This window comes from Embiotoca jacksoni, unplaced genomic scaffold (assembly GCF_022577435.1).
Source record: "Embiotoca jacksoni isolate LCO1_2020_lvr unplaced genomic scaffold, fEmbJac1.0.p SCAF_48, whole genome shotgun sequence".
NCBI classification, from domain to species: domain Eukaryota; kingdom Metazoa; phylum Chordata; class Actinopteri; family Embiotocidae; genus Embiotoca; species Embiotoca jacksoni.
Window position 1 is genome coordinate 1,263,582 of NW_027185401.1, and position 23,791 is coordinate 1,287,372.

At 40.5% G+C, this 23,791-nt stretch overlaps 1 protein-coding gene across 2 annotated transcripts in view; it reads right to left on the reverse strand.

The window, feature by feature from the left end:
- Positions 1–23,791, reverse strand: part of kcnq3 (potassium voltage-gated channel, KQT-like subfamily, member 3) — an 88,294-nt gene that overhangs the window by 13,376 nt on the left and 51,127 nt on the right. For both annotated transcript variants that reach the window (XM_069169978.1, XM_069169977.1), the window contains exons 3-10: positions 9,954–10,044; positions 9,232–9,358; positions 7,507–7,679; positions 6,969–7,142; positions 5,762–5,872; positions 5,149–5,244; positions 4,861–4,955; positions 3,811–3,837 (exon numbers count right to left, since the gene is read on the reverse strand). In XM_069169978.1, the coding sequence (XP_069026079.1) occupies positions 3,811–3,837; positions 4,861–4,955; positions 5,149–5,244; positions 5,762–5,872; positions 6,969–7,142; positions 7,507–7,679; positions 9,232–9,358; positions 9,954–10,044 (894 nt within the window). The remainder of the gene's footprint in view (positions 1–3,810; positions 3,838–4,860; positions 4,956–5,148; positions 5,245–5,761; positions 5,873–6,968; positions 7,143–7,506; positions 7,680–9,231; positions 9,359–9,953; positions 10,045–23,791) is intronic.

The window sequence follows — 23,791 nt, forward strand, 5'->3', positions numbered from 1 at the left end:
CCAAGACACACTTTTAGTTTTCTTTATCTGCACGAACCTGCAGTGAAAATATCAAAAGATAATTTCAGTTTATTACAGTTTTGAGTTCTTTTTCCTTTGGTCGAAGTCGTTAGGATGAAATTGTACTCGGCAAGTTAAAAGCTGAGACTTAGGAACATTATCTAAAAACCCTTTATTTGGAAAATAACCTGATCACTTGAGATTTGAACCTGAGATTTAAAGGAAGACGACTGCTACCGTATAAACAATAGGTTAAGGCTGAAGCAGGGGGGCGGGTCCGTAACTTGCGGGTGATAATTTCACTGTTCACCTTTGTTTCCTCTCTCAAATATGTTTTTAATTGTGTAAATGCACACAAACAACTTATTATATATTATACAGCTCGATTGCCACAGATTGCCTTTAATTGCAGCCGTTCCTATTTTTCTAAGAAGAACAAAACGGGCCGAAAGGAATTGTCTGACCTCAGTCTGGTGCACCAACACTGTCCTCATTTTGCAACAGGCCCTCACAATGATAGCAAAACAGGAACAACACACACACACACACACACACACACACACACACAAAATTGACTCTCTGATGGGATATAATTTTCTTTCAGTGCTGTATTGAATGGACCACACAGTACTACTGCAAAAGTCAGATAAAAGCTGTAATATCACACAGCGCGGCGAAACACACACACACACACACACACACACACACACACACACACACACACACACACACACACACACAGAGAGAGTAAGTGGCTTATCGGCCTCTTGTTGGACATGGCAGCGCTGTTGTAGTTTCTGGCCGTCGTCCACCTCTTCGCTCAGAGCAACAAGATAATGTCAGACTGCTAATTTCCCAGCCGCTGATCCTGCAAGGCTCTTAAAACTCTCTCCGCCTGCCTCTCAAGTCTTTGTTTCCCTTCCTTTGTTTCCTCTCCCGTTCCTTTCCCACCTCTTTCTCCCATTATTTCCTCACTTTTCTCCACGCTAAACAGCACGAGTAATTAGATCCGATTAGTCTTGCTGTTTTTATTTTTCTTTTTTTGCAGCTGCAGAAATTCTGATATTTTTGGGCTACAAATTAAAATTCAATTTGATATAGGCACCGCCAAATTTCATGGCACTTGACACGGTAAAGTCCTTACAACAGACTTTTACAAAGTTATACAGAGGAACCCAAAGATTCAACGATTTCCCACGTAAGCGAGGAGTGAAAAACTCCCCTTTAAAGGGGGGGAAAAAAACAAGTTTTTAACGGGAAGGAAACCTCCGACCGAACCGGGCAACTAAACAAGCAAACTCAATGTCATTTTATTTGTAGTGGAGTGGTAGCAGAAGTTTAAGAGATAGGTATGTCAAAACCTGGACCTACAGTATTTTTGACCCTTCAGTTCAGCCTATGAAACAAACTGTATTTTCCAGGAGTCTAAATGACCTGAACTCCCCCCCCCCCCCCCCCCCGCCACCCGCCCCTCCTCTCTATCAGACGGTGTATCAGGGCCCCCGTTGTATGTTGCCGCTCAGTGGCTTTTAGCAGCCGGTAACTTAATCCGGCGCGTTGAGCGCGGCGGCTCGGTGGAAGTGGCGGGAAGGCGTCGGAGCAGAACGCTCCGCTGTAATGAGCCCGGCGACGCTGACCTGAATCGAGGTTAATGAGGTTAACACGACAGCTACAAGCGTCGTAGTCCGGAGATACGCATTTCGTTTGTCTCTGGCGACACGTAAAAAAGCTGTGAAAGGAAAAAAAAAATTGATTTCAAAGGATCTGTTGTGGGATGAACATGAGACAATGTTTCTTTCTGGAAAAAAAAAACTAAAATTCTGTATTTTTTTTCCAAAGTTTCTGTGTAAAACTAAACACAGTCTTTGATTATGGGTTATTTGCAGCCTCGATTCAAGGCTTTCGAGCGTTTACATGTCAGTCTTTCGGCAGTTAAAGTGTTCGATTCGCTCTGTTGCAACAGAGGAAACAAACGAGGTCACCGTCTACCCGCCGTCGCCTTCACCGCTGAACCGAAGCGGGAAGAGAAATCTGTCAAACCGCCTGTCACAGACGATGAGCTCGGGAGAAAAAAAAAAATGTCTGAGGGTGAGGAAAGAGCGTGAGACCGTGAGTGATAGACACACTGATGTGGGTTTGACATATTACAGTGTTTCGTTGTTTTACAAGAGGAAACGCTTCGGCGACGAGGACTCTTTGGATAAATGGGGGGTAAAACTTGTCAAAGTGTTTGATATCTTTAAAAAAAAAAAAAGAGGTACGGAGGACGGTCTTATTACCAAGGGTTGCCTTGTAATTGGGCCGGTGTTGGAACTGGTACTGATCCACAACAAGACACACGAACAACTCCTCCACTACCTGCTGCTGTTTAATTATCGGCTGATAAAGATTCCGCCTCCTACCGGCCGCCTCATGTGGAGCTTTGTATTTTTTTTATTTTTTTTTTTACTTGTGCAGCCCTTTGTGACCTTGTCCGGTGTTATACAAAAATTAAACATTATTATTATTGACGCAGGGTTTCTCAGGCTTTGTTCCTACAAAAAAAAAAAAAGCAGCAAAAGGCATTTTCAATTATATAAATATCAGAATTATCAGAATACTTTATTAATCCCCACGGGGGAAATGGTTAACCCCGCACTCGCTCACGTCGGCTTCAGGACGGAAAAACCGAAGAATTTAAGAAAAACAAGATAATAGAATAAACTAAATATACAGTAAATAGCGGTATATAATAAACATTATTAATATATCATAATAACATATAATAATAATATAGTATCGAAATATATAATAGTTTTAAAAATAGCATGTAGTTTATAAAAACGTATCATCTTTTGATAACATTTTATACATTTTATTAATGTAAAACAGCACAGGACAGAAAAATATGTCCGTTTTGGTCTTCAGTGGGTTGGCTGCTAATTGACGACACTTTTTTAGACGAAACATGCTGATACATCGAATTCAAAGAAGTGAGAATATTTGCACTAAATGTGAAACCCCTTGAATTCTGTGGACTATTTTACTTCCCTTTTAACTTAGTTCCTCCTCTGCCTTAAAGTTACAGCAGAGACAGGCAATCACAGTGACTGTTTCCTGTCTTTGTGCTTCAGTTCTTCTGGAGGTGAACACGAGCTAATTGTCTAAAAAAAAATATGAAGGTAGCTGTTCAGTCACGTTGCTGAGATCGGAGGGTGGGGGAGGGGGGTGGGGGCAAACGTGTGATTGTTGATTAGAGTAATGGACTGATGACATAATCGCAGCGGCTCGCGAAGTCAAGATGAATCTTCTTGTCAGTTCAAACATCCTCGGTGATTTTTCTCGACACGTTTTGATGTGGAGGCTCATTAAAGTCGTTCGGAGTGACGGAGGGGAAAAAAAAAAAAAAAGAATGGAAAAACATCAGACACCGAAGACCTCTTCCCTCCTCTAATTACCAGATCTAAATTGTCATTCATAATTGAAACTGTAACTAATGGACCCGCTAATAGGTTTCTAAAATTAAAAAATCTCCCATCTTTGAATGTCGTTAATGTAGCTGATGTGGAAGGAGGCGTCACGAGTGGGCGTTCAAAATCTCGACCCGTATTTACTGCGCCCATTAAGCACCGGAGATTTTGTCCGACTCGTGAATGAAAAGCAATTTTTAAAAGGCGGACGGTGGGTGGGATATTCTAGGAAAAATGTTCATTAGTCTCTGCTGCAGCGCCACGCCAGGGCTAATTAAAGCACCATCGGTAAGCCTTTTTCTCTGGGCACAGCTCTGTGTCATTTACAGTATCTGCTGGAGATCAAATCGCAGTGACCTACCTCGCCATGGCCTCCAAGGTCTCCTTCCTTTGGATGTGGAGAGGGAGAGAGAAAAAAGAAAGAGAGAGCTGAGTCACCCTTAAAACAAAAAGTCCAAAGACAACTCCTCAAACTTTGATTAAAAAAACACACGTTATCTCTTTGAGGCCTATTTCAAAAAGCCAACATGGCCACTTAAATATTAAGATCTTAGAACAACTTGATGTATAAGTCAAGGACTTTAAGGGTCATTTTTAGTTTGTTTCCAACTGCTGTATTGCTCAATAATGAGCTTGTTGTGGGTCAACTTTGTACTTTTGCACCTTCTATGTAAAGATTCAGGGAAACGAGAAGTTGTACAAAAACAGCACGTCGGGGCAAAAAGCTCGAGCTCCCTCGGCTTGGCTCCGCCCCCCTTTTGCTCACAGCATCGGAGATTATAGTCTGGAAACCCATTATTGTTATTATTATTACTGTTTGCTCAGCCACTTCTCACTTTTCTGGTACAGGTGGTTGGGTGTAGTATATGTCGTGTACGTATTATGGTCACTTCTGGTTCCAAAATAGCAACATGGCAAGATGCCGAACTCGAGGCTTCAGAACCAACTTCGCGAACCAACGGGTGACGTCGCGGTCGGTTGATGCTTGGGGGGCCAATCAGCAACCAGTGTGGGCGGTTAAGTGCCATGACATTGAAATCAAGTGTTGTTGTTTTTTCTAAGCAGTGGTAGAGTTTTGCCGTATATGGTCAGTGCTGACTGGTTAAAGGCCGCTCCAATAGTTTCCAAATTACCCCGAGGTTTACGGGCAATTTCTGTTTCCTGTCAAGTCAGATATACGCCGTTTATTTCCGACTCCTCGTTTCCTTGAAACAATGACCCCATAGAGTCACATTAGACACATTAATGGGAAATACAGCACGTTAAAATAAACCAGAATTATCCTCTAATCATGTTGAGGCCTCTGATTCCATTTCATGGCACCGGGATGTAGGAAAACCCAACATAATTCATGTTCAGGGGTTTAGTGTAAATGCACAGTGGCGCACGGAGGATGTTTAGTGGTACTTGCCTGAAACAGGGAAGAGAGATGACAGTTTCATAAAATCTCCATGTGGCAATAAGGTCGTCCCTGATTGGATTGGTGGAATAATATCGCCAGGCAGACTTGAGATAAGAAGAAAAGAACACAGTCAAACAATCTAATGTGATCGAAACCTGCAACAGGCTTCAGGGGATTGAGTCTAAATCTAAAAAAACAACAACTCCCAACTGGACCAAAAGCACACGAGAAGGACGATGATGACGTCGGGGAGATGTGTGTGTGTGTGAGGGGGGGTGGGGGGGGGTGTCAACTCACCTGGATGAGCCCAGCGGCTGGATGTCTGCGCTTCTCAAAGTGCTTCTGTCTGTGCTGTTCCTGGACCTTCAGAGCCAAGCCCGAACCCAGAATACCCTGCAGCCAGAAAAAGCACAGCCGAGAGCTCACGCTGCATGAATACCACCAGGTCGCTGCTAATCCGACACAAGTCGTTTGAAAAAAAAAAAAAGAAAAAAGGTGGGCTTAACATTTTGGGGGCGCCGCACACACACGATCGTTTTAAATGAACTTTCTTAAAGGTCGCATCTGTCAAGTTTCAAAGTGTCGTAAAGGGTAAGAGACACTAGTCGCTTTCTACGTCTTCCAGCCTGTCACCTGTGAAGCACTTTGCTTTGCATACTAACCTGCATGAAAGGTTCTGTACTAATAAAGTTTGTTTTTTGGGGGGGGCTAAAGTTGTCTGTCTTTAAGTGCAGAACAAAAAGAGCTGTGTTTGACTTCTCAGTCCATCTTGGTGTAAGTGAGTAAACGGTGTAACTTTATAGCAAATCTCCCTTTGTCAGCAAATTTAACCACCTACCGAATTTCTGCAATCGACTATCAGCGGCTGTGTTAAATTTGTTAAGAATTTTGTATGGAAGAGTGTACTGACTGCAGGCAAAGCGAAGAAGGACACTCCGATCAGAGCAAAAGTGCCGGCTAACAGTCTCCCGGCCCACGTCTTTGGGGTTTTGTCGCCGTAACCGATGGTTGTCAGTGTGATCTGCAGGAGACAAAAAAAACAAAAAACAAAAAAACATTCAGTGACAAAATGCACTTCAGTGTGAATTCAGTCCTTGACATTCATCCCCCAACAATCGTCAGTGTCCTCGTTTCAGCTGTGATATCTTTCTGCGTAGAAACTCGGTATCGATCCGCCGAAGGGCACGTCGGTGTTTCCCGGTGTCAGAAAATCACCTCCAACAAGCAACCGGTTGACCGCTGAGCATCGGGCGAAAGGACACTTCAGCGCGGCAGATGCTCAGCTGTCACAAGAATTTGAACTTTTCGGGTTTTGACCTTTCGGACGGTCGCTTTAATGAGGCCGTGCTGCGGGAAAGAAAAACAGCATCACTGCTTCTCTCACGAGAGGCATTCATTAAAGTAGCTCCGCAAGCTGCAGGCTTTTTTTTTTTCTGGTATTGTTTGGCCTCCAAGTTGGACTCAACAAAACAAAAAGAAAGAAAGCCAGCAGCACACTCTGAAGCTCTTAAGGTTGGGCATTCCTGACAACACTTGAAGGCAGCACGATATTAGTGGCTAAAAAAGCTGTTTTTTTCTTCTTTCGGCAAAAAAAATATTTTTTTGGCAGAAATCCCAGATTTGGATCGAAGCCAAAATGTTTTCAGTTGATGATGTGGCCAGGCACCAGTCTGTCCACCGAGCTGCAGCCAAATCCAATCTCAACTCGGCAGATATCGAGCCAACAAACAGACAAAAACTCTGCGGAAATAATTACCTTTTGTTGTCATGAAAACAATAGAATAAATTCTGTCAGTGAACTGAAATATTTCCTCTTGTTTTTAGTGCAGTTTCAGTTGTCTCCGGATTTTTGGAGAGTAGCGATTGCAGTTCTATTAATTTTTTATTTTGAATAATTGAATTTATCTACTTTGCCTACATTTGCACCTTTTGAATCTTTTATTGTTTATTTCTACTCTGCTTTGTGTGGTTTTACAGATGTTGCTGTATAGCATAAAGCCAGGTCCATAAATTATGGACTGTGTTGGATCACTGTGGGAGAAATTTCACGTCTCGGGTCCGTCGCGAGGTCCCAACAAGAAGTCTACGTTGTCTGGAACTTTAGTGAACGTACGTACCAGTCCCCACCACAGTGCGTCGGCGTAGGTGTCAAAGTCCTGCGGTTTGGGCTGGGCCGTGGGGTTATCGTGGTCGGACACGTTCATGGAGACGTCGTCCTTCTCCACCAGGTAGACCAGGAAAGACGCCAGGATCAGAGACAGGAAGCCGATGTACCAGGCGGTGATCAGCTCCTGCAGAAACAGAAGTGCCCACATGTGCCGCGATGAAAACAAACCAATGTGGTAAAAACTCGAAAAAAAAAAATATATACAGAAATCTTTACTACATCTTTGCAGGCCTTGTTAGTTTTGGCCTTATTTCCCAGCATATAATGGTCTCCAATTCAGAGAGTGTCCTGTATTGTCTATATCGGTCGAACACTTCAACTGCTTTCACAGTCCATAGTCAAGACATTATTTTCTAAGTTACATTCTAGTACACATTTCCACGCCTTTACGCCTTTGCAACTCCTTTCAGTGCCAAACTTTATTTCACTGATGCATTTCACTCAGTTCCTGGAGAAAGTGAAGGAAGTCGGCTCGGGTCCAGTCCTACCTTACTGTGCGCGTAGATGGCGGATCCCAGCAGTTTCCAGGTGCCTCCTCTCCGGTCCATGCGCAGCATCCGCAGGATCTGCAGGAAGCGCAGGCTGCGCAGGGACGTGGCCAACACATTACCCTGGTTACGCACCGCCACCACCGGCACCGAGGCAATCAGCACAAAGATGTCTGGGAGAGAGAAAAGACAGCAGACAAAAACTTTCATAAAAGATTCTCCACGAAAAAAGCTCTCATCAAAGCTTTAATGAGTCTGACCCGACACACTGATTAAGTCGTCTTTGTGGGATGATGAATGCATTTCGAAGAGCTGCTGCAGAGTGAGTTCTTAACAAGAGCTGAGCATAAAGACGCTGATGAAATGCTGCTCATAAGATTTGGTTGTCACATCAAAAGTAGTTTACGGGGATCTTTTTTTTTATCTAAAGTGCTTCGCAGCGTCATAACTGCAAATGAAATACCGAAATAATGCTTGTTAATATCAATGATAAGATAGATTCAACTTTGCATGCGTTCATTGTATTTCTGATACGACTACATACCTCAGCACGGATTTAAGGAAGATGAAGCCACATATTAAAGCCGTGCTGCTTGTAAAGAAGTCAGAAATCTTCGTTTCTCAGTGACACCTAGAAAGTCCAAACCAGTCAGCACAGTTCTTCGGTCAAGCGTGGACGGACAGACGAGACGTCTCCGGTGTTTAAATCTGATGATTTTCAGAGCCTCTGTCAGCTTTTGGAAGTCGTGGCTCTTCTTTCCTTTTCTGCATTTGTGGCCAAAGCAGCTAAAGGCTGACGTTTTCTGGGAGAGTTCGAGAGATTTTCTGGCTTCTCAAAACTGGAAAATCGTGCTGGAAAACTTCTTGTGACAGCTGAGGGAACTAATGAGATCCATCGTCAGTCCTAACCTCTATTGGTGACGCAACGTGGACGTATTTTGACCAAGGTGCCTCAATATCTTTGTTATCTTAATACTGTGGTTCCTGCCTTAAATTATCTTATTGATGAATGGCACAACATCTAACTCATCAATAACAAAGATATTGCTGTTCTGCACTAAACCTGACGCCCAGGTGCTGCAGCATCATGTTACCGTGACACGAAGCCAAACAGACACACTGCTGTATCATTTGTGTCCTGGTTTAAATATCAAAACAGTGAGACAAAACTGCCACCATCAGGGTCAAACTGGAATTTACATCGTTGCCCCTTTAATTTTCAACCAAATCAACGTACCGTCATTTTCATTCATCCTTACAGGGCTATTAGTCTTCTTTTAAACGTGAAGTTATTTTTTGCAGTGTCTTTGTTTCTTTTACTTTTGCTGCAGTTAAACCTATTTGTATTAATTCTCCTTCTTCAGTAAACGTCCAGATAAATTTGGTCCGGTTGTATTTGTATGTATTCATGCACTGCAGGAAAAAAAAAACATTAACAGCATCAGCAGAAGAAAAAAACAACACTGTAAATAATGTGTTGTTTACCTTTCCACCTTTGTTGGATCTCTGCTCCAGTTTAGTTTCCCTCTGTTGTTGTAATTCCTCCTATATTTCCAACAGGGGTCGCTAAAGGTCACATTGTGTCTTTGTTCATATCCCGTTGGTATAAAAGCACCCGTGCGCCGTGTATATTTATTGTTATTTTCCTTGTTACGCAACATTTACAGGGCATCACCAATTTTTTTTTTACGCTCATAAATATTTATGATTCCACCTTCTCCTTACCCAACATACACAGGGGTTTGCGAGCGAACTTCAGCCTCCCCCTCCATCCTTTGTAGCGACAGCAGCAACCCGCCGCCCAAATCCTCAGTGCAAACTCTGCTCCGAAGATGAAGATGGCGAAGGTTTCCTGCGAAGAAATATTCAAATTTTTCAATCACTTCATTGTTGTACTTCAAACACAGAAATTTAAACAAAATATAAGCTGTATAACTTTAAAAAAGGATTTAAATTCAACTATACTTACAATGTCAATATTACAATTTTAAAGTTTTAACATTTTACTTGGGGTAATGTTTTTTTTATCATTTTCTTGCAGTTTTATGGTGTCCGTGTTCTTCATGCTTTAATCGGTCAGTTTTTTTTTTTTTTAAATGAATTATTTTACAGCTATATTGCAATGTTTTTTATCAGCGTTATTGCATTTTCCTTTATTATCTTAACTGTTCTCGATCCATTTACTTACCTTTTATTGTTCCATAGTTCCAGTTAATTCTTCAAAAGTTGGTGTTAAGTAGGTTTCATTAAATCTTGTTCTTTCATATCTACATCCGATGTGTACATTTTCCATTTGTATCTGTTTGTTTATATTACAATCAATAAATTAAACATTGTGTTAAAAATAATAATAAATAATTAAAATCTTAAGAGGGAATAACAATTTTTTTTTACAGGGAGGTTAAAGCTTTTTCTTCAGGAAAGAAAAAGAACAAATTAAATCTCACCAGTATAACCAGCCAGTGTGCAGACACCTTCTCGTGTTCCCTGAATGTGGTCAAAATGGCCAGAATCAAACAACCCAGGACGATTAAAAACCTGCAGACACACAGAACAACAACCGGGTCAGCGTAAACAGTATGTGAGAAGAAAACACTGCTCATGTTCAGGAGACGGAAACATGACAACAAATATGTGCAGAGAAACAAATCAGCAAAATTGAGGTCATTGATCCAGAAACACAATCAGTGTCTTAGTGTCGCCACTAGAGAGCGCTACATCTCTCTTTGGACAGCACCGTCAGCTGTCGGAGGATAAACAATCTTTTCTCTGCAACGTTTTTTTTTATGGCATTTTAGAATTTAACAAACGGAAACAACGGACAGGAGGGTTCAGTTCTTTGCACGGCGGCTTGAACATTACTGTCTGATGTGGAAGATGTGAAGGAAAGAAGAACAACAACAACAACACCCGGGTCTTTCTGTAGCTGCAGGATGTGAGTAACATCTCCATTGAGAATAAATAACTGACAATGTGCTTTTTTCCACAAGTGATCACGAAAGGGTTTTAGGAGGAAGATATCACATCACATTTTTCACTAACATTCAGGAGTAACTCCAAGAAAGAGACAGGTTCCAAGTTTGGATTTCAGGTTAAAGAATCAAATCAATAGTTTTTGTTGCAATTAATAAAAGTACACTTTTTCAGGATATACATGTTTTTATTTTTTTTTATTGTTGCAGCAACTGGGACTGCTATATGTGATTTTCCTCAGGCATTGATAATATTTTTGGTCAAGTCTCTACTTTTGCCATGAGTTGTGAACGCTAATTTGGATTTTCCACCATTTGTCCAATGAAGACCAAAATGACGTACGGCATAGTGCATTTACCTCCTAAGGAATCAACAAAAAAACCTATTTTGTAACACCGTTCATTATGTCCCACTAAAGTAATCTTTTTTTAGTGCTTCTTTTTACAACCCAAAAGAATAAATTATGTATTTTGTTTTAGTGACCACGTCATATGTGGGTCTTTGAAATGCATTAAAAAAAGCTTTCTGCTCCACTGGAAGACAGTTTAATATCACAAAGCTTCTTACACGGGAACCAACCCTTTATCAGTGTTACTTTAAATTCAAAATCTTTTAATTTACCGCAACCATTTATCAGTGTTATTTTAAATGAAATGTGTTTTTTTTTTCCAATAAAAATCACCTCCCTGGAGCATAGTGTATCAGCGGATCAAAAAAAAAAAAAAAAAAAAAAGCAATATATCCCCTTTATCAGATTTGGCTGGACAGATATCCAGACCTGTAAAATGTGTAACACTGCAGGCAACCAGAGGAAGAAGCCAAACCGAGTATATTACAGATATCAAGTCACACTGTTATTAATATAAAAAATGACACAGTGGTGACCATTAAACAAAACAGATTTAAAATCATAATAATGAGTTAATGACAAAATTCCTAAAGTAATGGTTGAAACAATATATATGCTTTGATAAGAATAGCATTTTGTCTGCAGACAGCACTGACACTTTCAGATATTTTCTGTGTTCTGATTTTTTCTAGGTGTTCTCTATCGTTAGTGTTTTGATTATTATGTGACTAAACAATTGTATGACACATTTAAAATCCATCCCGTTTGTCTTTTTTCACTGTTTTCAGTCAGTAAAACTAGTCACTGTGCTGTTAATGCTAATAGGTGTAGCATTATACATTTTTCGTGCCAATAATCACGTTAAAGCATCACCCTCTCATTTAATATTGCAATTATACAAAAAGTTACCAACTAAATAAAATACACAAACAAAATGTATTCATATTGTGGGGGCCATTCGTTCTCAAAATATAAAACTTTTTGTTAGTGTGATGTCCGTTTCCATGGCAATACATGGGGGTAAGAAAACAATCAGTCGCGTCAGTAGACTCTTATGTGACGTAGGCAATGTTTACCACTCCAGGAAGTACTTCAACCCTTAGCAACGACCCTAGCAACAGAGATGAGATCTATCCCGTTTTATTGCTTTCTAGAGACGGTTTCTCAAACTGAATAAATACAGAACATAGAAACACTAAACTGCTCAGCTAGCTCAATCTCGGTGTAACTAAGATATCTAATGAAAAACGATATCGATGGAGTCATGTATTTTTAAGATTTTAGCACCATGTCGTGTTAAAACCAAACCGGTCATGCTGGCCGCCGCTAGGATTGAAAATGCGCAACTACCTAGTGTCTTATGGTACGGGTGCTCGTAGCGACGAAGAAGAATGAAAAGACTCACAATTAGTAGACCTATGACAAGTAAAAACAACATTATATTGCATATTATATGAAATTCAATTCCAGTTATATATTCCCATTGAGGAGGCGGAGTGATATTTCTAGTGATGAGCTTTATGGTGATTTGAACCCATTTCAAATGTATAGTTGACCAATCAGATCGCCGAGTCGGAACTACTTGTTGTAGAACAGGGTTTCCAGACTAGAATCACTTCATGCTAACAGGGTTTCCAGACTATAATCACAGCAAAGATAACTAAAGCAGTGAGCAATAGTCTGGAAGGCAATTGTCGTTATCCTAACAGCCATAAGAGTATTACCCTTCAAAATAACCTTTAAAAAAGACCCCAAATCTCAGCTATCGGTCTTCTAGATTAGCTACATATAATTGGTATCGTATCAGCCATGAAAAGAAAACATATCTAGAATACCATAAGAGATTGTCTAGCTGGCTTCTTTCCACAATCTTAATTACCGTATTCTTATTCTGTGCCCTGTCAACCTTAATATTCAGTTTCACGCAACCCAATCCTGTATTTTGAAAAGCTGAGTGATCCCTTCTCACTCTTTTCTTTTTTTTTTTTTTTTTTTACTCTAACGTCTTTATTTAGCCCTTCCAAGTAAAAAAAAACCAATTAATTGGATAGACACATACAAATTGCCATTTAAATTCCTCAGTACAGTGGAGCACAACATGGCTGCATTCCAGATAGTCTGGAGTTAACCACCCTGCTATGATATATGACACCGAACCGCACTGAATGCACTCGACCGGCTACGGGAACACTGGCAATTAACATGTAGCCAGCGCTGCATGTCCAATATCCTCCGCTGTCAGCTCGGTGGAAAAGCTTGTTTTGTTCCTTCGGTAGCTCCAGGCCTGACGGCGGCTGTCGAAAGCCCTCTGAGGTGGCGCTCATTTGAGCGGCGACGGGGAAGCTTAGGAACAGATCCTTATCCATAATAATAAGCACGGGAACACTTCACAATACATTTATTTCAGTGTCGGTATTCAGAAACGAATCTGGCATTTTTAAAATGTGAATAAATGTTTCTTTTGTCGCCATTAGCTGCCAAAATAACAGACGTCCAGATGCTGTGCAGCTCACAGAGACCGTTACATCTGTTGAACTAAAAGTAGAGACGTTGTGGTTTTTCCCTCCTATTTTGGATGAAATAAATCCAGCAGTAAACAACTAAACAAGTCCAAAATAATACTGCTTCTTGTATCGCCCGTAATACTTTTGACAAAAACATATATATATATATAATATATATATATATATATCATACGAGCTTAGTCGGCTAACGCGTAAGAGTTCTTCACAGAGTTTCTTAAATGACGTTTAAATATAACCAATTCACCCACTGCCAACGTGCATGATTTATTATATTATTGAGGTGAAAACATACTTTATTTATTTTTTGGAGTGAATGAAATGTTAATGCCCGTGTTTGATCGGCGGCAGATAAATGTGAGGGTTCGTCAGATGATTACTGAGAGGAAAGAATAAAAAAAAAAAACAGTCCTGATTCACAAATCTGTTTTCAGTTTCTGGGGCTTTTTGTCGAAGCTTTGATTTTTGGTGAGATATTGGACCTTTTTTAACATTTACTGAAATATGTGAGAAGTTTAGAGAGAAAAATCACTGTTCGGTGGAGCCGTTAAAAACGGTTTTGTACTTTAAAAGCTAAAAAAAAAAAGGTTTATTCATTGGGTCAAATCTTCATCTGAAAAGTAACTGAAGCTGTTAAATAACTGTAGTGGAGCACAAAGCACAATATTTCCCTTGGAAATGTAGAGGAGTGGAAGTAAAAAAAAAAAAAAAAAAGAATTAAATGGAAATACTCAAACACATTAATTATGTTCAGAGAAAATGAAGCCTTGTCAACGTTAATTTCCTTTACAGACCGACACAAAATCATCTGAAACAAAAGGGTGCATTCATCTCATCAACATTAGATGAAGAGAAGAGGGAAGAACAGCGCACTGTAGTCTTAAATGAATGTTAAAACATATTCATCTGCCATAACTGCACCTTTTTTCTCACTGATGGAAGCAGCAATAATGAAGTCCTGATCTGCACCAGCGGGTTCGCTTGCGCAAACTTGGAAGTAATATTGACCCGCTCCTCTGAGGACAAATGCATCACCTCACTTCACATTGTCTTGTTTAGTTTGACAGAATGAGGCTCAGCAGAGTCGTCGATACTTCACCGCGCCGACGTGACAGTCACGAAACGCACTTGTTGACTGAACAGATTTAGACGATTACAAGTCTCTCCAGCAGCATCAAGCTAAACTCAACGTGGTAGAAATGTACTTGAAAAATGAAATTTCACATCATTTCTTTTCTTGATGTGTGTGTTTATTTTCTCGGGTTTTTAAGTATTTTTTTTTAAAAAAGACACCCTAAGATCTCATCAAGCAGTCCCTCCAGTTTTGTGGGGGGATTGTTGCAATACAAAATGTTTGAATTTGCGTCTGAATTTCTCAAAAACCTCGCTGTAATTTACAGAGTTTGAAGTGAGTTTTTTTGCTGTAAAATTGCAAAATTTCACGGAAAATTGTAGATTGAGGAATTTTTTTTAATTGTTTTTAAAGATTTTACCGCTTATTCCAGTTTTTGTAGTTATTTTTGTTAACAAAAATTTTCTTTCGAAATTTGTTTTGCATAAAACAAAACCCGGGAATTTAGCAAAATTGCAAGCTCCCGGAAATACTTGCTAAGATTGCATGAATTTGCGTTTGTTATTGCACTCGCAACATCGCGATTTCCTGGAGGGACCGATTAGGTTTTTGTTTTTAACTGTAGCCCTTAAGTCCAAATCTCTACCCTTTTCCTTTCCTGAATCATTCATGGGCCGTTGTGTTTCCATTAGGCACTGTTGACATCACCGAGAAGTTTTCCGAAGTGCTGCACAACCATAACAGCATGAATATTTAACGGCCAAACAGCCCGCAGAGTTTTACATAATTCACCTGAAGGAAATGATCTTTGGGAGTTTTTGCGGCTTGATTGATGCCTGAGTCCGCCGCGGCGGTTGCATCTCTTTGTCGTTACATCGTGCCTATTTTTTCACCGGACTTCCTGCCCCACCCCCCAGCCGTACATTAAATTGGAGCTTTTCCCCTCAAAGTTATCCAGAGGACAGAGGTAATCCCGGAGCGAGTAGGCCCGGATCGACGTTAACTCGATACGATCCGGCAGATACTGATCTGCGACACAGTCGGCTTCCTATTCGGCTTCAAATAGTTTGTTCAATAAGGCACACAGAGCGATGTCGATGGCCGTTAGACCCGACACATCAAGAGGAGCCGGGCAGGAGTCAAAGGGTGAAACAGTATCAGTTAAAAAAAGAAAAAAGAAGAAAAGACGTTTAGATTCATTTTCCAAGAAGTTAAATTTTAGAATCACAGCAATAAACAGCTCGTAATGGATAAATCAATACAAATCTACTGCAACATAAACCAGAGACAGTTTAATCGACATATTCATGATGGTTCAAAGAAGAAGAAACAACTTTTTCTCCAGCATCATCCTTCTTACACATACAGGAAAACCAGAGCAAGTCAGAGGTCAAGTTATCGGAATTCAATCAAGTCTCAAGTTCTCAGCAAAACCATCTTTTTCTTGTAATTAGAGCTGAGCTCAAAGTGAATTTGCCACGAGTGGTACTTTCACAAAAATGAAACATGTCCCTTCATTTGTCAAGAATCTTCAAAATTAGCTGCTGTGAAGACATGAAAGCAAAAGTGATAACCCAAACCAGAACAGACCGGAACAGACCAACTGACCCAAACCAGAACAGGCCGGGTGATCTCGAACAAACCAACTGACCCTCACTGGAACAAACCAAATCATCCAGACCAAAATGGACCAACTAACCCAGACCTGAACAGAACAGATAAACTCCTCCAGGCTGGACCAAACAAACCGAATCTAGAACCAGACCAGAACAAACTGACCCAAACATGCGGAACAGACTGACGAATCCAGATGGGAACAGACAAACTGACCCAGACTGGAACGGACCAACTGATCCACAACTGACCCAGACTCATATCGCCTTTCAAAGGGCTTTCAATAATAACACTCAGTCTTGTTCTACATACTCTCTCACTTCTATCATAGAGTCTTCAAACCTTCAGGTGCCCGCTTCAAAACAATGTCATTTCAAAATCAAACTCTTCGATGTAAAAATGATGACACAAGTAAGTCCATCACTGAAAACCATGTGTTTCCCAGGAGGGTTTTCAGTCAGTCACAGAGGAGGAAGTGATGTACACCAAACCTGCCCTGAGGTGACCTCTGCATGTCCGACCCTCAGCACCATTAGTCTGCCTTCTATAAAGAGAAAAACGGTGTAAATGCCGTTGGGCGCTACTACTGTAACACTCCATTACCTCCCTGTTGGACAAATAAATGAAACACAAGAATCCAATCTGAGTTGTGATTGTCAATCAAGGTTTTTCCTGAGAGGGAGAGAGAAAGAGCCACCGGGAGCGGCGGAGAGACCAAAGAGAGAAAATGATCTTTCCATACCTTTTCTTTGAGTGAAGGTGACCAGCGAAAGACGGAGAGTTTCAGGTTTGTGGGACTGAACCTGGCGTCTCAGGTGTTATTGGTCAAGGTAATGGAGCTTTTTAATTTTTTTATCAAAGAGGGAGGTTTACTTTATTGGCGAGACAATCAGCGGGAAATGGTGCATCGCTTGAAGGAGGTTATGGAGCCTTTTTGCTGATGGTTACTTTCACAAATAAAAAGGCTTTGATAGCAGAAAAAGCAATATAAACATAGTATACTACACAAGCCTCACCAACCTATACGGAAACACACCATAGAATTTATATATAAATGGATGTAGCCTCCTGGTCTCAAAAGTGAAGTGCTTTAAAGTGCAATACCACTGAGGAGCCACTAGGGGGACTGGCTCCAAGAAACCTCTCGGCTCCCGTTCAAAAAAACATTAACTTCTGTCACGAAATATAAAATGTCAATACATGTTTTCCACAAGTCATTATGGTGTCGTTAGCTAGATTTATTCCTTCTGATCAATGTTCTGGTGGTTTATCTGAAAAAATATGACATCAATAATTAGATATCAGGCCTCAAAGAGAGCTATGTTTGGGGGGCGTGTCTTGGCTCCCAAACCCAATGGGTGACATTACAGTGGGCTTACTGCTTGTAACACACCCGCATACTTTATAGTGTGTTTAAACGTTGTTAGACGTATGAACCATGTGGGGCCTACAGTGATGATGAATCTATAAACCTGAAACAGCAGAGAGTTCGAACTTTTTTTTGCCCGCAATGTCCGTTGTTTTGTGCGACCTCTCGTTTTTTTCCTCGAATCTGTACAGACGCCAGGTTGAAATAAATCTGAATTATCCTTTAAGTTCAGGAAACAATCGCGGTCGCATTGACTGTTGGTAGGAAACAGGAAGCAAACTCATTAAAGTGACCCATCCATCCACCCCGACCTCCTCCGACACAGTTTTTATGACATACAAGAGCCGTAATTTACACGACAAAGAAAGAAACGACTTTCCTTCCTTCAGGATAACTAGTTAAAACATTTTCTTTATTTCATACTAAAATAATTACAAAAAAAAACTAGTTTTAAAATCACTTCAGTTGTGTTCTTTGACTAAAAACCAGAAGCTGATGAGACACATCTGCTCAGAGAAGTTATGTTTAATTGGTTGATTTTTTTTTTTTTTTTTTTAATCTGGATGGATGTTTTTATTAGTTCCTAAAAGTCATGTGGCAGCCCACATGTGCCGCCGTTCTCTCTCTCCATTAATCCACTTTCTATCCCAGCGGTGGCTGAGCTCCGCTGGGCTCCCCGGTGCTGATACCACCCCTGAGGATTCCCCTAACAACCAATTTGCCAGGGCGAGATTCAATAAGGAGAGTGCCGACGATGCATTTCTGCCAGTTAATTTGCTCGGCGATATGCAAACACAGATGGGAAAGGACGACGGCGGCGGCGACGTTAATGACCGCAGTCACAATGACGAGATGAGAGGAGGCCGAGGGATCCCCGAGAAGAAGCTCGGAAGCAGTCAAACGATCTCCGACGCGTTGAACTAAAGGGGATCGGGTCTAAAACGCTGGCTACAGTCGGACAGCTGCCAATTTTTTTCTGACTGGCGGGAATGTTACAGAGAGTTTTAGGAGTGTAGACAGAAACATGAAATACACATCTGAAACTCAAATCTGATTCATGTCAAAGTGAAATTAAAAAAAAAAGTTAAATATCCTGTAATTTAGCTCAGCGGGTTTTGAGAGCAAAGAAGCGTAAGACATATTTTACGCTTTAATTCCGACAATCTTTTAAATGAGCAGAAGATTTGAGGTTCACATTTTTTCTCTTGACAGATAGATTATGTCCTCGTTCATTTATACCCCCCCCCCACGGCGACGGGAGGTCAGATCTGCATTCGTCCGCTGTGCCCCCCACCGCCCCGCCGTGGGATGGCACAGCGGTGGGGAGAGGAGAAAAAGGATATTCAGGCTGTGATTCGGGATTTGCTGATCAGGCAGAACACGGCGTTTGACCGGGAATACCCCGACCCCCGGATGTAGTGGCGGCTGGTGTGTGATGTGTTTAATGTGTGGGTGGGTGTGGGTGTGGGGGTGGGGGGGTAATCCCACTCCAACATGCAGCATCAGCAACATGACAGCTGACAGCTTCATTGACTTATAAACGTGTTGATGTGGAGTCCCGAGGTCGAGCCGCAAATCAGAACAATCTCCACAACTTTTGCAGGGATGTTCAATTATTTTGCAGTATGCTTTTTTATTTGATCATATATAACCATGTGTATTTATATAGATATATACTATTTTGTAGAGATGGGAAAGTAACCAAACTCTGTTTCGATTTTCATGTTTAGTCACTTTTAAGTCGCCGTAATGTTTCTTAAAGCGTTTAGAATCAACGTATTTGCTATTTTTTTACAGACACACGTTTTTTTTTTTTTTTTTTTTTTTTTTTTTTTTTTTTATCTTTTCTGTCTTTTATAGGGATAAAATACTTGTTAAATCACTGCGTGCTGAACTATTGTTTTCCCTTCCAGAGTCCAACGAACAAAATGCTTCCAAACTTAGTCTTTTTTAGTAAGAAAGGGGCTACAGACAACATTTGGTTTTGTACATTTGAATGATATAAAAAACACATTAATAACTCCCTGTCACGGCCAGACTGTGGAGGAGGCTTGGTTTGACTCTTTCGGATTCATTTACTTTGTGTGTTTATTCCTCTCACTGACTGATGTTTGAACAGTCCAAACGAGGCATTTAGTCCAACTAATCTGATTCATTAAAGCCAATTATGGAACATTCTGTTAACTGGGACAAAAAAGCTACAGCAGCAAACTCACATCAGAGAGTTTCCTCGAGGGAGTAAAGAGATGCTGACTGATTTCTCAGAAAACATCAACTCGACTCTATAAATCGCAGGAAGTCGAGCGCAGAGCTCCCGTCCTCGCGAGGGGCCAATCAAAATCGTGTCTTACGGTCCCACCGTGAAGTCATCTGTGGCCCCCCTGGTGGGATTAAACTCAGAGGTTGGAAGGGATCAATGGAGCTCTCGTTTAATCTCTCCTTCTGTGTCTGCTCAATAAAGATTTATGGGAGTTCGGCGCTCCGAACAAGGACGTCATTCAGCTGGAAAACGGCGGCGGGTTTTTTTTTTAGTGGCAGATTAAAATTTTCGTGCCGTTCTGGTTTTTGGGGTTTTTGATGAAAAGAACCGAAGAGGTCAACATGTTTCATTACATCATCTTTATACTCCTTTCCAAGAAAATGTCGTGCAAAGCTAATTTAACCTGTAAATGGAAAAACTCGAAACTTACTCAAACAGAATTTGGTTTGCACTGTCAAAATTAAGCAATATTACACAACAGGGTGCTTTATGTTATTAGTTGGCCCAGCTGATATGATCGTAACTCAATAGGCTAGCAGTTTTCCAGAGCATTGTAAAAAAAAACAAAAAACGTGTCCGTGGATTTCTTTTTCCAGCAGATATCTTAGTTACAACGTTGAGCTAGCTGAGCAGTTTCGTGTTTCTATGTGCTGTATTTATTCAGTTTTGAGAAATCCCACCATCGCTAGAGAGCATTAAAACAGACTACAAATCCTCTCTGTTGTTACGATGTTGCTATGGAGATGGCAGCGTGATTTTTTTTTTTGTGACGAGCACGATGTGCTGTCATGTTGATTTGAGCGCAATTCAAATGTACAGTTGACCAATCAGATTAATCGTCACCCATTAAACAGGAAAAGAAGAAAGAGAACTGGAGTGAAAGTAAAAATGAGCCGCAGTGGCAAATGAGAAAGAGAAGAAGTGAAATAAAAGTTTCCCGTGTTTTACACATGCTACACGTGTCATCATATGTTTGACGTGTTAATGTTGCAACATAATAACATGGGGAAAATATGTGGAAACGTTTTTTTTTCATGGGAATCTACACAGATTACACCATGAAAATGTTACAGAACCACAAAATACAAAATAATATGCACAAATCACATCACGAGTTTTTGCACAATGAAAATTCATCTTTTTTTTTTTTTCTAAGAGGAGGAGGAGACAAACGATTCAGCCGTAATTTGGTTCAAAGAAGAAAACAAAAGTGAAACAGAGGAATCTGTTCATTCAATTTCTCCATTAAAAATAAATGAATAAGTCTTGGTCTTTATCCTGACGAGATCTGGGGGAGCCCGGTAACAAAACACAACAACAACAACAAAAAGTCGTCTGGAAGTTGTATCCGTCACTAACATTGATGAGTTCCGACAGTACGTGAGGCCTCGTTAACGCTGACATCAACACCTCGACTCGCTCTGTCCGGGGATTGAACCGACCCCCCATGAACCCGTTTTACACCCAATGAGCTAAAGTTGCATGTTGTAAACAGATCACAGCGGATACAGCGACGCCGTTTCGAATAAGCGACGTCTCCTCTGCGAAGGGGGAGGACGGACGCACTCGGGCAGTTAAAAGACCAAATCTCTAATTATCTTATATTTCCTGGCCGAGTAATTAGGGTCATTCCAAAAGGAAATGAGGTTCGGTAACGCCTCTCTGCCCCATCTCGCTAAATGGACAGACGGATGAGTGGAAGACAAAATAAAAAAATGGCTGCCACAGTCATACCTCAGTTAAAACAAAAACAAACAATCGAAACGTTTCTGAAACCGAGGCTGAACGAGGACATTAAAAAAAAGTCGAAGGAAACGAGAAAGAAAAGAAAATTTTGAAAAAGAAGTGACTGTGGAAGAATACTGAAGGACGGTTGAAGTAGAAGTACTCGGATGCTCGGGGGGCGTTCTGTGTTTCAAATCCATCTTCGGGTGAAAGGACATCGCTCACTCATCAATCAATAACGCTCTTCTGACGGCGCGCTCGTTCATCAACGAGCCGAGACGTCGCCGTCACATTCGTGGCCTGTTTTCAAGTCTCAAAAAATAAAAAAGCGATGATGAAAAATCACACTATTAAGCGTCCCGGAGGGAAGCGAGGCTTTTTTTTAACGAGCAGTTTCCATTTGTGTTTGTTTACTGTTATGAAGGCAGATTTATTGACCCAATTCCAAAGCCATGAATTGTCGTCATTGTCCGCGCGGGAAGAAAGAAGAAATGAAAACAAATGTGTTGTCAATCGAGTGGCTTCCCGATACGTTAATAATAATGATACGTCCTATCCTGAATCTTGTCGAGAAAACAAAACAATATTGTCCCATTTATACATGTATTAGTTTATATCACAAATGTAACTTTAATAAAGAGACAAAATAAAGAAATCTTGACCCATTCAGGGACATTAAAACTTCTGATATGAAAGTTAAAAGTTCTAATTTGATAACAAACCTTTATGAATTAAAATCAAGTTTTTTTTTCTACCAAAAAACATTCACTTAGATTTTTTAAAGTTTTTTTTAAGTACATAAATTACATAAAGAGTTTAGCCTGAATAAATTACTAATCTAACTGAGGAACAAGTAAAGAAGAATACAAATCTACCAACAAAAGTTTTGTCAACACGTTCCTTAGTTTCAGTGTTTATCCTTGTAAGATTTCCCATGTTAAATACATGTTTTTTTTTTTATTATTATTATATACACATTATTATATTATATCATAAATTTAAACTGTATAATTAACCGTTTTCAGAACTTAAGAAAATGACTTTCATAAAGTTAAAATCCTTATTTTTGTGCAATGAAAAAAATAAATATAATATGTAAGTATGAGATTATGCCCCGCCCACCTTTACTGAAAACTGAACATGTCAATCAAACCAGACACCAATCATACCGCTCTTTGAGGCCTAATATCTAATTAACAATGGAATTATTTTCAGATGAACCACCAGAAAACTAATAAGAAGGAGTGATTTTAGTGAACAATAGAGACTTATGGAAAAAAAATTATTGACTTTGTATTTAATGAGAAAAGTTGAAGGGGAGTTTATGGAGCCAGAGGCTTTTTAGAGCCAACCCCCGAGTGGCCATCACTGGTATTGCAGTTTAAGAGAGTCCGCTTTTATATACTGTCTGTGGGAATCGACAGATTAAATAAACCGTCTATGTAAAACCAACAAAGCTAGCAGAAAGGTTGGGACGCGGTCAAACCAGCAGCGGCTTTACACTCTTCAGTTTTGGGTCAATTCTGGTTTCGTCTCGCTTCATCTTTTTTTTTTGCCTTTGGACCAAATGTTAAGATGAGACACTACACACAGCTGTGTAATTCAGAAGGGGCGTCCGATGAGCCAGAACCTTTTCACTGAGTGCACGTCATCAGCATAGAGCCTGACTGGGTCTCCGAAGGGTTTCACCTGCCAAAGGCTGTAATTTGTCACCTGAGTGCCCTTGAGGCCGGGGGAAGCCATTACTGGCTTGGCAGGAGGAGGTGTAAGCAATCAGTGTCAGCCGGGCCAACAGCGCTGTACCATTTGCACAAAATACGCCTCGACTCACTGACTCTGATGTCCGTCTTCCGTGAAGGAAACTTCTTTGTTCAGTCGTTTTAAGCGGCGAAATACGATGTGTGTGTGTGTGTGTGTGTGTGTGTGTGTGTGTGTGTGTGTGTGTGTGTGTGTGTTGTGGCGGAGCAGAGGAAAAGCTTTTTCATCGACCGCCTTCATAAAAAGAGCAGAGCAATTAGACACCCACACATAATATATTTGAATAAAACACCACCATTGAAGTGAAACATTTAGTTTTGGTGTTTTTTTGTTTTTTTTTATTGTTAATTTGAAGAGAGACACAGTTTCATGTAGTCTGTAGACTTCACAGAAAAATGGAGATAGTCTCCGGGTCTGAAAATTACAGTTGATGCGAAAGTGCACTAACTCTACAGGCTATGAATAAATTCTATCAATACATATCAAATACAATAATATTCTTTGTTTATTTTATCTGTCTTTCCCACAGACTGTATATAAAAGTGGACGTAACCTCCTGGTTGGAAAAGTGAGGCCACTAGTGGAAGTGCCTTAAACTGCAATACCACCAAGAGCCAGTAGGGGTTGGCTCCAAAAAGGCTCT